Below are 17,769 nucleotides of genomic sequence, written 5' to 3'. Positions count from 1 at the left end.
CGACTCTCATCCAAGAGTCATTGTCAATAACAGAATTTAGGTCGAGAACTCCGATATTAATACTGTTCTGTGGTAAGACCCGCCCATTGGGAGGAGCCTTCCTGAAGTAGAAAGAGTCGAATGATGAGAGTCGAAACGTCTATTTTTTCAAACTGAGTCCAGATGACTACAACTGAAGCTTTTTCTACTATGGAACACGCCTGGACGAATGAGGGATTACACCGACATATTTCCAAGAATTTTGGGCCAAAAACCTTGGATTTAGTTCGGGAACTCGAATCTGTAGCCAGGAAACTAGCAGACAACAGGAATCACTTGAGGTTCAATCTTAGATGCAGACAGAACAACATGATCCCGAAGAGCCTGCAGATCAAATCACCGGTCAGAGGACACAGAGCAGAGAATCAGGTACTCAGGGTGGTTGAGCCAGGGTCTCACAAAGACAAAGAGGTTTCTAATAGCCCATTAAGATTCTGAATAGGCTCGGTAGATAGAAGGGGGAGTTTCTGTTGAAACAAACAACTCTTTCTACTTCAGGAAGGCTCCTCCCAATGGGCGGGTCTTACCACAGAACAGTATTAATATCGGAGTTCTCGACCTAAATTCTGTTATTGACAATGACTCTTGGATGAGAGTCGAAACGTCTATTTTTTCAAACTGAGTCCAGATGACTACAACTGAAGCTTTTTCTACTATGGAACACGCCTGGACGAATGAGGGATTACACCGACATTACCAAAAGTGGAAACAAAGTGTGTTTACTTAATTAATTCAGTTGTAAATGTGGATTTAAAATATGTATCTATACAATCAATGTTAAATATTCAATTTTGGACATTTAAAAAAAAAAAAAAACACTGTCATGTTGTCAAATAGCCCCCCCCCCTATAATTTGCACCACCAGCCGCCACTGGTGTCAGTTGTTGTCTAATTTAGAGTTTGGATCAGAGTGAGAGCCGTGTACACTTAATCCAGTTGTTTATCTCATATTTATTAGTGCTCAGTGGACATCCTTTTCCACACAGACGTTTTGACGCTTTTAAAATGCTTCATTTTATTTACTCAATTGATTTTTTTACCGATCATTGCCAGAACACAAATAACCCTTTACTGGAAGAGTCTTTTGCTGCGTCGCTATTTCAAAACTATGCAAACACCGTATTTCATCTATGGTAATGGTTGTAACAATGCATTTTTAAAAAATAAGTCATATTTTATTGAAACATTTAAAAATAGTAATAATAAAGAAATGTATGCAGTTTGGAGTTTCTAAAAAGCCTCTTGCGAACTTCAACTTCCCATTTTTCTTTCCGCTGTTAGTTTGGGGATTGGAATGTTGCGTAAAACATTGAGCAATGACTTGGTCAGTCCAGCCGTGTGCCCCGGGACGCTCCAGTCTCTGCTGTTAGTGTGCCGTGTATCCCGGGACTCTCCAGTCTGTGTGCCAGGATTCAGACACAAAATGCGTGCGTTAAACCGGCGCTGTGGCGTCCTGTTATGGATGTATTTACTGACCGTTGCCCAGTGTGCTGAAGGTGAGACTAATAACAATAATAATAATAATGATCATTCTTGCTGATGTAGATGTATTGTATGAGTTGTTAAAATAAAATGTGTTGTTTTATTTTTTATTGTACCCTTAATAACAAAAGTATTAGCATCCCACACCTAATAATGAATTTTTATTTTCTTCTTTTTCTTTTTTTTTTTGTACATAAAACAACAAGAACAAACTTATGTAAAGAAAAAAGAAAAAGAGAAGAAAATAAACAATATTCAAACCATTGCGAGTGTCTGCGTTCTTGCGTAAAAGTACAACATGTGTGTAAAATTAAAGAATAAAGCCTAAAGAATAAAGTCTAAAGAATAATAATTCTAATGCCCCATTCACTTCAATGGGGAAAAAGTACTCATACTTTTGAAAATACTGCAAAAAGTACAAGTTGTTCAAATGTCAAAAGTAATAGCACACGTAATATTGTGAAAGCGATCGTAATGAGGTATAACTTGTTGAAATCGGTTAAAGCGTTAAATACTTAAGCATTTTACAACATTTCCTGACATAACATATTATCAGAATATTATTATTGCGATACTCCAAAAAATAGCAAGTTACATTTTATTATTATTATGTCTTCCTTGTTATATACTCCATTTTTTTGTGGCCCACACAAGTCTGCAGTGATAATGAATGTTGTTGTTGTTTTCAAGATTGCGCACTGGAGGCTTTTAAAACTGGGCAAGGCTTTCATGAAAGTTTTGACTTAAGTAACCTAAAGCAGAGCTATGCCTACGGCGACGTCGTGCGAGTGAAATGCCAAGTCGGCTACAGCGGCTTCGTCAGACTGATCTGCAGCAAGGATGGATGGGAGAAGAAAGGGGACATCTGCAGAGGTAAGCTGGAAACATCACGTTGTTAAGGATGTACCCAGGATGAACACGAGTTACAAAACGTGACACCTGCGCGGTTTACGGCCGGTGGTGGGAAGTGGTACTGCATTAATACCCTGATAGTACTTTTCAAACGCCATCCTTTTATTGTGCTTCCAATTATGGTGCCGTCAAATGATGAATGGGATGTCATTGCACGTCCAGACAGTTACTCTTGCCTGAGTAGTTTCTTGGCATTGCTACTTTGTACTTATACTTGAGTAATATATATATTTTTTTCCCTTACCGATAATGAGGAGTAAAATGTTTGTAACGCTCTGCAATTAATAAAATGTAATCGAATTGTCTTTCAATAAACAGCTTGAGGTTTTAAAGCCGACCCGACTAAAAGTGTATTAGCTTTATGTTCATAGAATTAATGTTGAAAGCCATAATAAGTTTTAAACAAAAATAGAATAGCTAAATAATGTGCTTTTTGTTTTTTGCCTAATATCACCCTGCCTATATTTGTCTACACCCGCTCTTTGTAAAGTTGGCAGCTGATGCTTTCACTCTGGATTTTCTTATCGTAATAAAGGTGATCCTCAAGGCTCTGTCTTTGGACCGCTGTTATTTACAATTCATATAAACACAAGTTATAGTATAAAACACAGTAGCATCCACTTGTATGCAGATGATGTATGCTGTATGCTAGAGCGCCTCCTGCTGCACAAGTGATTCAAAATATTCAAGTGATTTTCACTCCATTCAACAAAACTCCAGTGACCCAAAAATATATATCTATTCTTACTCTTGATTTGATGGTAATATGATTGAAGTACCTCATTACAAATACTTGGGGATCTGGATCGATGATAAACTCTCCTTCAACAAACACAAGAGCTGACAAATAATCTTAAAGCCAGAAGTCATTCTGATTTAAAAATAAAATGTGTTTTCCTCTTAATCCAGGCGACATCTCTCTCAGTTCTAGATGATGGTCATATCATATAAAAAGAACTCTTTCTCATCCTCCGCGGGTGGTCTCTATTTTTGCCCTTCAAGCTCGGGACCAGGTCCTCTGCCAGAGATGTCTGATGGTTTTCCTGGGATCTGCTCAAGCCATTCCTCCAGTTTGGGGGTCACTGCCTCTGTTTATCATTCATCTCTAATGTTCAGCTCTGAGGTTGAGCTCTCGTTAGCATTTTGCCTGATTATTTTTCAGGTTTATTGCTCATCAGTTCAAGTATTCACAGTTTGAGGTCTCAGGACATTTTTATCTTACAATCACATCGTGTCAACACAGAGACAGGAAAAAAGGCTTTCAACAACTTTGCTCCTGTGGAATGACCCACAGCGCTGATGCACTTGTTTTATGTAATTTTATTTGATATAAATGTGTTTTCATGTATTGGTTAATTTTATCAAATGTTATATTTGTGTTTTAGCATCCTGTGTGTGTTTGTTCTTTATTTTGTTCTGTGTTTTAACCAATCTAACAGTAGACATATTTGAATACATAACGTGTAGCATTTGGACCATTTAAAAATGGAAAATGTGTTTTGATGTATTTGTTCATTTCCTATTCTTCTTCAGTTCTTTTATTTTGTGTTTGCGTTCTTTGAAGCGATATCCTGTGGCCATCCCGGCGATGTCTCGTTTGCCGATTTCGCACTGGTGAAAGGAAGCGATTATGTATTTGGATCCCAAGTTCGCTACACCTGCCACAGCGGGTAAAGAAACCATAATGCACTTTTGTTTGAACGTTCTGTACAATGTTTGCCATTAACCTCTGCAGAGCCTTTGTTTCTTCTCCACTATTGACTGTCCTAAAGTCGAAGTTGGAGGTAAAAAAAAGATCATCATATTTGTCTTTATGAAAACTATACTAAATTAGAATATAAGCGATCAGGATTGTGGGATGGCGTCCTCCACATAGGACCATCTTACAGAGACTAGAGGATTGTGCGGGCATTACTGGCACTGCCCTAAACTGATTAAGGTCCTATCTGGAAGACAGGAAGTACTTCTCAGACCACATGTTCCTGACCTGTGGGGTGCCCCAAGGGTCAGTCCTGGGGCCCCTTCTGTTCAACCTCTACATGCTGCCGTTAGGTCAGTTGATACGCAGTGAAAATGTGTCCTATTACAATGATGCAGAGGAGTCAGATCTATGTTTCACTGTTTCACCAGTGGATTCACTCTGTCACTGCATCCAACAGATCAGTGTGTGGATGCAAAACAACTTTCTCCAGCTGAACTCAGACAAGACTGAAATCATCGTCTTTGTCCCACAGAAACAAAGAGAAAGTGTTAGCGTCACCTCCAGAGTCTCGCTCTAAAACCTACAAACCAAATTAGAAATCTGGGGGTAATAATGGACTCAGACTTGAACTTTAATAGCCACGTCAAATCAATAACATCAGCAGCTTTTTGCCATCTAAAAACATTTCCAAAATCAAAAATGTAGTGTCTAAACCAGATTTAGAGAGACTTATCCATGTGTTTGTCTCCAGTAGATTAGACTACTGTAACGGCCGCTCACTGGCCTCTCCAAACGAGCTGTAAAACAGCTGCAGTACATCCAGAACCCTGCTGCTCGGGTCCTGACTGGAACCAGAAAGTACTAGAACCAGGAAGTACTAGAACCAGGAAGTACTAGAACCAGGAAGTACTAGAACCAGGAAGTACCATCACATTAGTCCTGTTCTCAGGTCTCTGCACTGGCTCCTGTGGTTCAGAGAATAGACTTTAAAGCAGCTCTGCTCCATGGCCTAGCACCAAAGTACATCTCGGACATGTTAGTGCCATATGAACCATCTCAGACGCTGAGGACCTCAGGGACCGGCCTCCTGCTGGTGCCAGAGTCAGGACTAAACATGGACCGGCCTCCTGCTGGTGCCAGAGTCAGGACTAAACATGGGCCAGCCTCCTGCTGGTGCCAGAGTCAGGACTAAACATGGGCCGGCCTCCTGCTGGTGCCAGAGTCAGGACTAAACATGGACCGGCCTCCTGCTGGTGCCAGAGTCAGGACTAAACATGGACCGGCCTCCTGCTGGTGCCAGAGTCAGGACTAAACATGGACCGGCCTCCTGCTGGTGCCAGAGTCAGGACTAAACATGGACCGGCCTCCTGCTGGTGCCAGAGTCAGGACTAAACATGGACCGGCCTCCTGCTGGTGCCAGAGTCAGGACTAAACATGGACCGGCCTCCTGCTGGTGCCAGAGTCAGGACTAAACATGGACCGGCCTCCTGCTGGTGCTAGAGTCAGGACTAAACATGGACCGGCCTCCTGCTGGTACCAGAGTCAAGACTAAACATGGACCGGCCTCCTGCTGGTGCCAGAGTCAAGACTAAACATGGACCGGCCTCCTGCTGGTGCCAGAGTCAGGACTAAACATGGGGAATCTGTTTCAGTTTTATGCAGCTAAAATCTGGAACATTCTTCCTGAAGAAGTGAGACAGGTTCTTCTCTGAAAATGATCAAATCTAAGATAAAAATTGTGCCGTGCATGTGACTGAAAGGATTTTCTTTGCATCTTAATGATTTTTTTTCCGTGTGTGAAGCACCTTGTGGACGAATTGTGCTCTACAAATTGCTTAAAATGTGTGCTTGTCTTTTGCAGCTACCAGATGACCAGTCGTTCAAACAGCCGTAACTGTCTTCAGAATGGCTGGGACGGCCATCTTCCAGTGTGTGAACGTAAGAGAAAAACTCTCCAGGAAAAATATTTATTTTTTTGTAGAAAAGGCATATTTAAATGTTTTTGCCAGTAACAATGGTATTTTTTCCCCTCTTTAGCTATTTTGTGCCCGGCTTTGACATTAAATAGTAAACTCCAGGTCTATGGGGACATAGACCAACCGACGTCTGGCAGTGTGCTTCAGTTCAGCTGCAGAAATCGAGGCGACCAGCTCGACGGCGCGCCACGGATCTTTTGTGACGAAAATGGACAATGGAGCAACGAGATGCCATCGTGTCGAGGTGATGTATTTATCATCCAGAAATCATTCATTATACAAAATATTATTGGTGCATAGAAAGAATGCTCTTTGTAAGCATCTTCCTTTTATGAAATACCTTGTTTCACAGAAATATCTTGTCCAAAGCCTCAGTTAGACAACTTTCAACTGGAACATGAGAAAACAGTTTATAGAGAAAATGATGTCTTGAGATACTCATGTGATGAGCGCTACATAAAGGTGGATGGGAGACCCTCAGTTTGCAGGAAACAGGGCCAGACGGCTCAGTGGACCCCCATGCCTCAGTGTGAACGTGAGTCAACAGCTCCAGACACAATCTGTTCAATCAAATGTCAGTAATAACATATTTCTGATTTATTTAGCTATAACATGTAGACTCAGTCTTAACCCACCCATGGGCACCACATACGAGCCTCAGAACCAAATGAAGTTCACCCCTGGACAAAGTGCGAGGGTCACATGTGGACCCGATGAGTGGGTGAAGAACACCGAGCTCCAGACAGCTGACCTCATATGTCAAGAGACAGGACTATGGGACTTTGAGCCAGAGTGCAGAAGTATGAAACATGAGACACTTATACACAAATTTATTCTTCATTCTTTAATGTCATTGTGTTTTACTTTTATTTACTTAGAGGTCATATGTCAGAAAACTGCTGACCATGTTAACTGGTGGGATAGAACGTATGACGGCTCTGGCTATAGGAGAAGAGAGAGGCAGCACGCTGTCCTTAAAGAAACATTAAGGTATGAATGTGATCAACAATATAAGAAGACAAGTGAAAGAGCCACATGCACCAGACGAGGCTGGGAGCCGACGCCTCTTTGTGAAGGTCTGTGGACTTTTGTGTCATTCATCGCTATAGCCTCATTTACAGAGGTATAGATACTTCTATATATCACAATATATCTATAAAAACATAAAATGTTTGTTCACAGTCACAAGTTAAATAAAGGTTCAAGTTGGTTTTTAACTTAACTGATGTTGTTTTATTCTGGAATGTTGATGAACGCACATGTTTTCCAGAAAAAGGATGCACAAAACCTTCTTACAAAAATGCAGAGATTAGAGATTCTCAATCAGACAAATACATCAACAATGACAGAGTTACGTTTGAATGCACCTATGACAAACCTACAGTCTCCTTTTACCGTGACTGTTACTATGGAGAATGGAGAGGCCAAGTTCTGAGTTGTAAAGGTTAGTTTCATGGATGGAAAAGAGTCACCACAGTAACCACGACTACGAGCTTTCATGTAACTTAAATGTGTTTCCGTAGAGAAACCGTGTGCAACAAAACCAAGCATCATAAATGGAGAGATACTCACCCAGACTCAGAGGACTGAATATGATCATGGTGAAAGTTTGACGTTCAGATGTTATGGGAAAACGGACACCTTTGCAGTGACCTGTCAGTCTGGACTATGGAAGAAAGAAAAGTCATGTGACGGTAAAACATCTACAATGCATTAAAGACGTATTATGTAACTTCTCTGAGGAGCAAGTTCTGCTTTCTTATTGGATCATTTAACTCCCCGTTTTCATAGTAATACTTGATTTGAACACATTTACCTCATATTGGGGGAAAAATATAAAATACATACCGTAAAGAGTCATCTCCAGTTTGTCCTCAGGGCAGAGAAATTATAGATATGAAGAGAAATGACTTTGAAATATGTCTGTACGGTTTCACAATCATGCAACATTACATTGCCCAGATAAATGCATCAAGTTTGTTATTTAGTTGTTGTTTTTTAAAGTTAATTGTGATCTTTATTTGGCCTTGCTGATTCTAAATATTGTTTGCGGCGAATATCGGTCGGCCAAATAACGACGATCGGCATCAACTCTAAAACTTCACACGGGACCTCCCCTTTTACAGAGCGTTTAAATGTGTGACTTTGTGTCGGTGCAGACCCGTGTACAACAAAACCAATCGTCAGAAATGCAGAAATGGTTACTCCCGAACGTCCACCGTACCCACACGGTCACAGCGTGAGCCTCAGATGCACCACTGGAGCAAAAGAAGATTTTAGCGTGAGCTGTCAGTCCGGAGAGTGGAAGTCAACACATCGGTGTCGAGGTATGTGAACTCCAAAAGAATATTCAAGTCTGTCAAAAGTTTTGTCCAAGCATCTGGTTCAAGTTCATCTGAAAAAGTCCTGGTGAGTCACGGCCGAGGGGAGGAGCTAAATGCGGTGTAGTTAGCTCCTCCTTAATTTGAGGCATCAAAGTGATTCCTGCACATATAAATATTCAGTTTCATCAGAGTAAACGTATTGCACGATCTGAACTTCGAGGCCTTGTGTTTTGTCTCTGATATTCTGCTGTTACATTTGACATTGTGCGTGTTCAGAACAAGGCGAGTGCTGGAACGCCGAGATCGCCAACGGATTCACACACGAGTCCAACAACACGCTGTACTACGCGTGCTCTCCCGGATTCAAACTGCTCAGTAATCGCTGGTGGGGCGACGCTCCGTGTGTGGGGGGCAAATGGAAGACCCAGGAGTGTGTTGGTAATGCTTTTTTTTCTTTTCACTTTAAAATGAAATGAATGTTTACTGTCGGATTCTGATAAAACATTCCATACATTTGTGATTTGGCCTACATGAACGAGTGTGCGGGCTGATCAGGCAGCAAGGAACCAAATGCACAGTTTTTATTCCAGAAAGATGACCTGGTGTTAGTGTTAGTTCCTACATGACTAAACCCGGTGTGTTGAAACCTGTGCTTTGTCCTCTCTCTGGTCTGAATGGTCTCCACCTAAAGCCCAGCACTCGTCACGAGTCAGTGCTGGTTTAAAACACTCTGGAGCTCAGCGAGTCTGAGATGGAGCTGAACATGAGCCACGGCCTGTTCAATAAACTGAGAAAGAGAAGCACGTGGATGTGTCTCTTCTGCAGGTTCACTTGTGATTGTAATCCCTCTTTTCTATTTTTCAAACAGTAAGATCCCAGTCTTTCCTTTAAAGTCCTTAGTCAGTCCAAAGGTTGTATTTATGTATTCAGAGGCGTGGACAGGGGTCTGTGTTCCTGGGCCCACCTTTTTTTCCTTTTTTCAGAATCAAAATCAGAAAAAGGTTTATGACTTGTTTTGGTGATTCAGTGCAACATACAACGATGAACAATAATAAAAACACATCTAACACATAAAATTAGGCTTACAATGTGCACAAAATGTACAGTGAAATGTACAGATGTAGTGCAGAAAGTGAACAGTGCTGTGAGTAATTGATTCCATTATAATAAATAAAATGCTCTTGAGTCCAACGGCAGTGGGAAAAAAATTGTTCTTGAGGTTCTGGTCCGGATGGACCATAGCCTCCTCCCCAGTGGCCTCCTGCCTGAGGGGAGTGGTCTCCTTCCTGAGGGGAATGGTCTCCTGCCTGAGGGGAGTGGCCTCCTGCTTGAGGGGAGTGGCCTCCTGCTTGAGGGGAGTGGCTCTGGGTCCCAGAGCCCTGGAGACGTACAGGTCCTGCAGAGATGGAAGTCTGCAGCCGATCACCTTCTCAGCAGAGGGCGCTGTAGTCTTTGTTTGTCCCTGGCTGTGGCTCCAACGTACCACACGGTGATGGAGGAGGTGATGGAGGAGGTGATTGAGTAGGTGATGGAGGAGGTGATGGAGGAGGTGATGGAGGAGGTGATGGAGGAGGTGATTGAGTAGGTGATGGAGGAGGTGATTGAGTAGGTGATGGAGGAGGTGATGGAGGAGGTGATGGAGGAGGTGATGGAGGAGGTGATTGAGTAGGTGATGGAGGAGGTGAGGATGGACATGCAGTAAACTGTCAGGATTCAAACTCACAACAAACCACTCCAGCACCAGGCAGCACGGGCTCCACTCGACTGTCCCATGTAGTCTTCCAAACAGTGAAAAACAGGTGTATACTTCTTATTTTAATTTACTTCATTTTCTAAAGCCCAAATAACAACATTGCCTAGCAACTGTCTCTTGGATGAGAGACAAAACCTCTTGTTTTTCTAAAACAATGTCCAAATGATTAAACTGAATCTTTTTCTACAATGGAAAAGGGATTACACTGATTTTTCTGTGTTATTTTGCTTCATTTTGCCCTGCAGCCAACACTGACTGTGGGCCAGTCCCTGCCATCCCACATTTGAATGTAACCTACTCAGAACGGAGATTCAGTGAAGGATTCAATATCCCAATTCATTGTGAGACGGGATACCACAATCTCAACGTGCATCTAACAATGGTGACCTGCACAAACGGAGCATGGAGTTCAACTCAGGGAGATTTAAAACAGATTTGCACACGTAAGTCTGAAAAAAATGTTTGTAAAGTGAAATACAGATTACATTTGTTAAATTAAATACTGTCTCAAATTCACACAATAATCCACGAGGAAACGTCCTAAAAGAGTCACCAGTGTTTCTTAATCTCCTTTTCTACTTTGATCTAGCAATTGAAAAGACATGCGACCCGCCCCCTAAAGTACCGAATGCACTCATTTTGGCTCCATTTAAGAAAAAGTACCTGTCGGGCACTGTACTCACCTACGAGTGTAAGAACAATTACACCATAAGTGAAGATGCCACAGTTCAATGCAACAGTGGAACCTGGGAACAGAAGAGCATCACATGCACTGGTTTGTATCTGCAAAGCATCTGAGTCCATTGTGTAGCAGTTTGTTTTTACATAACTAATGACATGATTTTAATTGATCTTCCAGCTACAAGTGAAATGGAGTTCCGTGCGAAACAGGATGGAAACTGAACGGGCCCTGTTGTTGTGGATGTGACGGGCGTTCGTGTTCATACTGGTTATTAATACGTTTGTTGTTTTACACCAGTAAAGTGATAAACCTGACAATAAAGCGCTGGGTTTGAAAAAGGAATCCTTCTTTCTTTGTCATCAATGCACAAAATTCCATAGAAAATGCAGAGATAATTTTTATTACACACAAGGAACGTGACTTTATGTCTTTGATTTACTGTGTCAGAATGTTCCCCTGCAAGATTAATCACAACTGATTAAAATTTGACATTTGAATTGACGCAAATGGCAAAAGTTGCAGTTTTTTAAGACACAAATTAAGAAAAACCCTTATATTCTAATTCTGCGTCAAAGCTGCTCGCGCTGTAGTTTAGACCTGCAGAAACACGCTCTGAAATGCATGTTTTATATTTTTTATGTTTTATTAGTTTGTCGGTTCATAGTCCTATTTCTGCCTTTTTTGAAAATGTGGACTTTGAACAGAATCCTTTTGTTAAAACACAAATTGTAAATCTAATCTCACTGGTACTTCCCCCAAGTCAGCTGGGGAGTTATCCGACATAAGAAACTAAAAATAAGTATCAATATTAATACAACAAATCTGTCTTTAAAGGCTCAAGAGATTAAAGACTAAGATTTATGGAATATGTGCATCAGAGTTTGAATTTCCTTCTGAACATTCAACTTTTTTTCTATTTTGAATTTCAGTTGTAAATATATGCTTTGTTGTTTAAAAATCCTAAATGAAAATACCATATTTTCCGGACAGTAAGTCGCTTTTTACATAGTTTGGCCTGGTGCAACTCATACTCCACTTATGTGATATTATTCATTATTTTCACATGACATCCACAAGAGGGCGCTCTAGGCTCTAAGCGACACAGAAGAAGAATCTGCACTTCCTCTACCTCCAGAGTTTGTGGAGTTGTTTAGAAGTGACACAGAGGAAGAAGAATTCAGTGGATTTAGTGATTTGGGGTAAAACTGATGCTTTGGTAAACTTGTTAGCATGTTCTTTATGCTATAGTTTTCTGAATAACTGTTAATATGTTACGTTAACATACCAGACACTTACCACAGTTCTGTCTGTGCCTCATGTAGCTGAAGGTGTTAGCGTTAGCATACGTACACCTATTCACCATGTTCTCTCATCTGTTATTATTTTAAACTACATTTCAAGATCAAATGTCTGTTCTTGGTCTTGGATTTTATTAAATAAATTTGCCCCAAAATGAGACTTATACTCCAGAGCGACTTATATGTTTTTTCTTCTCTATTTTGCATTTTTTGGCGATTTATAGTTCGGAAAATACGGTATCACCTTTTTGAATATTCAATGAGTAGATTTTCAAATTCAATAGTCTCAATTCAGAATGTAAAATTAGCTGAAATTTACAGTCTCTACCAACTAACTGAAGCCAAAATTGTCAAGCTAAAGAAAACTTTTTTTTAAAAATCCCTTAATGGACACTTGATTACCACTGGTTTGTTCTGTAATGCCTCATGCTTATTGAAGATAAAGTATTATGATGAGTTTTGGTCTTTCTTTTTATTCTTTTTGTCACTTCATTGTCTCAGAGATCCGTATAGACCATAAAAGGAAGAAGCGGCAAACATCCAGGAAGACGCCTGATGATAATGATGATCATTACTGATTATAAGATGAACATTTTACATTTTGTCGTACATAGTTCATAATAGAAACGGGTCCATGGACTTCCTGTTCAAAACTGCAGAACTGATAAGCTCCGCCTCTTCATATTGACCTTTGAAGCTTGGGTCCTCCTACCAGAGGCCTGGGAGCTTGTATATAAATATATATATGTGTATATATTTTCTTAGCTTACAGCTAAGAAAATGGGTGTATTTGAGTGGTATTTCATCACAGAAAATAATGTCTGACATCAAAATGCATGAAATGTTCCATTATCACTCTGGTTCTGCGCAGCTTGTGGGTTTGTCACTTACAGGAAAAGCAAACCCAGAATTCTGTGCCAACCACAAAATCAATCATTTTATTTACTTTATGTATTGGCTGTTTTGATGAGTGATAAGAACTATGGACTTCGCAAGGACAGTCCACATTTCACTCATGTTTTACATTGTTTTTTTACATTGTTTTTTAATGCAGTTACTACCAATGCAACGTCACATTTGGACACATAAGATAAGATAAGATAATCCTTTATTGTGCACACATGGGGAAATTTCATTGATACAACGCAGGTAGATACAGAGGAAAAGGACGGATAACAGAATATAGGAAGTTTAAAAAACACTCTAAGTAGAAGATCTCTTATAAACAAAAACTCCTATAGACAAAACCTCCCATTTCCCAACAAGGGATGGAGGGGAAAAATTAGGATGTCCGCCGGTATAACGTGACGATCTCAGTTTCATGAGTTCCTCCTTTGTATAAACGCGCACTGGCGCCGTTCCGTACGGCGGCGGTGGCCGGGGGGTGCGGCTGGGCCGGGGGGGCTAGCCATGGATGTATTATATTATCAGCTACACAAAGATGCAACAACACGTCACGATGGCTCGTGCTTCTGCAAATAAATAACTAATTATTTCTCTTACTAAATGTTCTAAGAGACAAGAGGTTATGCACAGATCAAGGAAAATTAGAGAAAGAAGGGAAATAAAGTGATGTTTGTATTATGTGCTATAAAAAACAACCAATAATTCAAATATAACCTGCTGAAATGGGTCATATCTCACATATGTAAATGTAAAGGTGTTTAAAAGTGACAGCGCTGTACTTACAGGGGCTGAGACCACATTTGAGGTTTTATTACATATTTCATAATGACGTGTGCTGTGTTTAAACAGCAAAGCACACCTTGTTTTCTATAGGAATGTCATGGATTTACTTCCATGGAATATGTAGAGATTTAGCAAACATGTCAGTTATGTTCTAACTTCTAAGGTTTAAACTTATGCATAAATAAATGACTTTTGGTTCAAGCTTTAAAAATTAATGTGAAAAGAGGAACTTTTGTGTTACAGAGCGAAATATAAATCTGTCAATAACATATTCCAGCTTTTCTCTGTTAAATGTGCAGAATATATCAATGTTCTAATGAGTATCTTTCTCATCTTCAGAGTGCTGACCAGTGAGTTTAGTCTGTGCTGACCAGAGCTCTACAGGTCACTACAGGTCACTACAGGTCACTACAGGTCACTGCAGGTCACTACAGGTCACTACAGGTCACTGCAGGTCACTACAGGTCACTACAGGTCACTACAGGTCACTACAGGTCACTGCAGACCTAATCACTACAGACACAGAGTCATCTCAAGTAAACTCCTGACAACTCCAAAGCAAAAGGTATTTTAATAATAACTTCTGCCTCGACTAAAAGTAAACAGTGTAGAATCAGTACTTTGAATGTATAAAATGTCTGTTTTGTTATGACCAAAAAAACTAAATGATAATTGTTCTTCAAAAGAGCCACTGCTGTGTCACATGTGTCTGTAAAGCAGCTTCAGGACAAACATATGAAGTGTATGTCATATGACTTTTATAATTTATACAATACAATATACATGTTCTGTTTGTCTCTCAGTCAAACGATGGAGCTGAACGGAGGAGTTACTGAAGTACAGAAGACTGCGTAGCCATGGAAACAAAGTCTTGTTAAATACTGAGATATTCAGTATTTAACACAATAATGTCACATTCATGTGCATATAACTGATGTAAAAAGAGTGTTTATTTTACCATTATTATTAGTATTATTTTGTCTTACGCTGTTTTGATTTTATCTTTATTTTCCTCCTCCATTCCTTATTAAGGTATGAGAGGTTCTGTCTATAGGAGTTTTTGTTTATAAGAGTTCTTCTATTAAGATCGATCTATTAAGAGTGTTTTTTTAATCTGTCCTTTTCCTCTGTATCTACTGTGTTGCAACAACAAAATTTCCCCATGTGTGGACAATAAAGGAATATATTACCTTATTCAGTATGTTCTATTTGACTTATACAGGTTGTTTTATCATTGTTAATATTTTTATGTTGCACTGAATCACCAAAGCAAGTTCCACTGTTTGTGAATTATTTTCTTTGACAATGGCAATACATTTTCTGATTCTATTAATGATGATAATAATAATGAACAGTACACAAGGGACTCCCACATTGTAGCTTTAAAACTCATTGTAGCTTTAAAACTCAACTAAAACTGGCTAAAATCAATTTATCATTTGTAGTTATAATCAGATTTGCATTTATTGAACAAGTTCATTCATGTTCATTATTCTTATTAAATACATTAATAAACAAATGTGTTTTGTATTTATTAAAGATTGACATGATAAAAAAACGACACAAAAGGAAACTGAATATAATTAAATACTGCTTAACTCAATTATGTAACAGAATCGATGATTATATTTTATATTTCTTCTCATCTGATTAAAAAAAATGCATATTGGCCAAATTATATTATGTAAATAAATAACTGAAAAGTTAATAACAAAATAAATACCCAAACCAAAAACTACAGAAAATGATGAGGACGTTATTCCACCTCTAAATGTAATTTATTGTCATTAAACCAGACTTTTTATCTTAACACTTCTTTATAATTCTCTTAAATATCAGAGCTTTACAACATGATACATGTATATTTATAGATGAATATAACAATCCATCATTATACGTTACGTAAACAGACTATTTCAAGCCGAATTATTCCAAAAGTCCGTGTTGACTCTTCTGAGTCTTTCACGCTGCTGTGACGTGCGCGCTCCCGACGCCAAAGCCTCACGGCGATGACGTCACAAAAGTGGGAGGAGATATACCAGTATACAGGAAGTAATGCGGAACTAAAAAACTTTTTTGGAACCACGCGCCAATGAGCAACTCCATAGGTTTCAATGGCGGCCATCTTGGCTTCTGGGGGCTTGGGGCTAGCTCGGAGCTAGCGCACATCACGACGACACGACGAAAAACACTCAATAATCCAGCCGAACAAAGTCGAAACAAGTTGAATTAAAGCAATTCCAGCGCGTGTCCCGATCGTACAACTCAAGTAGAAAAGATAAAGCACAATAAGGGTGAAAAAGTGTGAAAAAAGAGCGGAGCGTTGCACCAGGCTGCCAGCTGGACCAGCGCCTTTGTGTCACCGACATGACATGGATACATACGACCAGCCAGGCTGTTTTGGTTTTATAATTATTAGTTAAAGGCCTTATTCCTGACTTGTATTTTGTATAAGATTACCATTATTTGTCCCACAATGGGGGGAATTCCAGTGTTCCTACACTGAGTTGGTACAGAAGTATAATAATAAAAAACAGATAACTTGGAAAAAAAAAACTATAAAAATAAATATTTTAAAAAACCTTTTAAAAAACCTCATATACTCTTAATAAAAATAACACTCTTATTTACAGCTGTTTTATGGACCGAAAATATTGCACCAGGATGATTGACACTATGTCACAGTATTGTACATGATTATGACAGCATTGTGTTACGGCAAAATATCTGCAGACAATGACCAAAAAAAGGATGAATCAGACAGAGTCTGTCTTTCTCAAAGGTGGATCTTTATTTACTCGTGCACAGTAAATAATCTGTCCTTAACAATGGAATCTGTCCCTACCCCAGAACAAATGAATATACACATGCTTTTAAAGGCAGTGGCATACATACCCACAAAGCCCACAGAAATCAGCTCCAAAAGAGATAAATCAAAACATCGAAGATGTTTTCACACATATCAAGTCCTGACGCACCAAATGGCTTGATACAGAGGCGCCGGACCACATTTATCACTAACTCATATTCTTATATCATCTGTACACAGGAAAACAACATAGATAGGTTAGAGATAATAATAATAATAATAATAACTTTTATTTATATAGCGCTTTTCAGTGACCCAAAGACGCTGAACATAATAAAAAAAGGGGGGGTATTTACAGACAGGGGGGGACAACACGTACAATACACATTAATATACAGATAAAATGAACAAGACAGAAGAAGTAGAGAGAAAAAGATGGGGATGTAACAGGGGGTAGAAGAGTAGGCAGTGGGGTAGAGGAGGCTAGGGGTAGGGGAGGTCATAGGCTTGGGTGAAGAGGTATGTTTTTAGGCGGGATTTGAATGTTGTGAGTGAGGGAGAGTGGCGGACAGGTTGGGGGAGGGAGTTCCAGAGTCGGGGTGCTGTTCGGGAGAATGCTCTGTCACCAAAACTTTTGAGTCGGGATGTTGGTGCCATGTCATGACCTATTTTTCCACAACAATTGCACATGACTATGACAGTATTGCACATGATTATGACAGTATTGCACATGATTATGACAGTATTGCACATGATTATGACAGTATTGCATATGATTATGACAGTATTGCACATGATTATGACAGTATTGCACATGATTATGACAGTATTGCACATGATTATGACAGTATTGCATATGATTTTGACAGTATTGCACATGATTATGACAGTATTGCACATTATTATGACAGTGTTGCACATGATTATGACAGTATTTCACATGATTATGACAGTATTGCACATGATTATGACAGTATTGCACATGATTATGACAGTATTGCACATGGTTATGACAGTATTGCACATGATTGTGACAGTATTTTATATGATTATGACAGTATTGCACATGATTGACAGTATTGCACATGATTATGACAGTATTG

At 39.6% G+C, this 17,769-nt stretch overlaps 1 protein-coding gene across 1 annotated transcript in view; it reads left to right on the top strand.

Annotated features, from left to right (window-relative positions):
* Window positions 1-1,361: 1,361 nt before the first annotated feature.
* Window positions 1,362-17,769, top strand: part of LOC140353468 (complement factor H-like) — a 32,411-nt gene continuing 16,003 nt past the window's right edge. Inside the window, exons 1-17 of the mRNA XM_072438043.1 lie at window positions 1,362-1,417; window positions 1,449-1,535; window positions 2,212-2,394; window positions 3,998-4,103; window positions 5,997-6,073; window positions 6,173-6,355; window positions 6,464-6,646; window positions 6,717-6,911; window positions 6,990-7,187; window positions 7,382-7,555; window positions 7,635-7,821; window positions 7,995-8,086; window positions 8,271-8,438; window positions 8,712-8,873; window positions 10,434-10,631; window positions 10,778-10,963; window positions 11,048-11,070. Of these exons, the coding sequence (XP_072294144.1) occupies window positions 1,463-1,535; window positions 2,212-2,394; window positions 3,998-4,103; window positions 5,997-6,073; window positions 6,173-6,355; window positions 6,464-6,646; window positions 6,717-6,911; window positions 6,990-7,187; window positions 7,382-7,555; window positions 7,635-7,821; window positions 7,995-8,086; window positions 8,271-8,438; window positions 8,712-8,873; window positions 10,434-10,631; window positions 10,778-10,963; window positions 11,048-11,070 (2,388 nt within the window). The 5' untranslated portion in view covers window positions 1,362-1,417; window positions 1,449-1,462. The remainder of the gene's footprint in view (window positions 1,418-1,448; window positions 1,536-2,211; window positions 2,395-3,997; window positions 4,104-5,996; window positions 6,074-6,172; window positions 6,356-6,463; window positions 6,647-6,716; window positions 6,912-6,989; window positions 7,188-7,381; window positions 7,556-7,634; window positions 7,822-7,994; window positions 8,087-8,270; window positions 8,439-8,711; window positions 8,874-10,433; window positions 10,632-10,777; window positions 10,964-11,047; window positions 11,071-17,769) is intronic.

This window comes from Eucyclogobius newberryi, unplaced genomic scaffold (assembly GCF_026437365.1).
Source record: "Eucyclogobius newberryi isolate DKJ021-1_F unplaced genomic scaffold, fEucNew1.0.hap1 SCAF_9, whole genome shotgun sequence".
Lineage (NCBI taxonomy): Eukaryota > Metazoa > Chordata > Actinopteri > Gobiiformes > Gobiidae > Eucyclogobius > Eucyclogobius newberryi.
The sequence above is the reverse complement of the archived record's forward strand: the minus strand, read 5'-3'. Positions and strand labels throughout refer to the sequence as shown.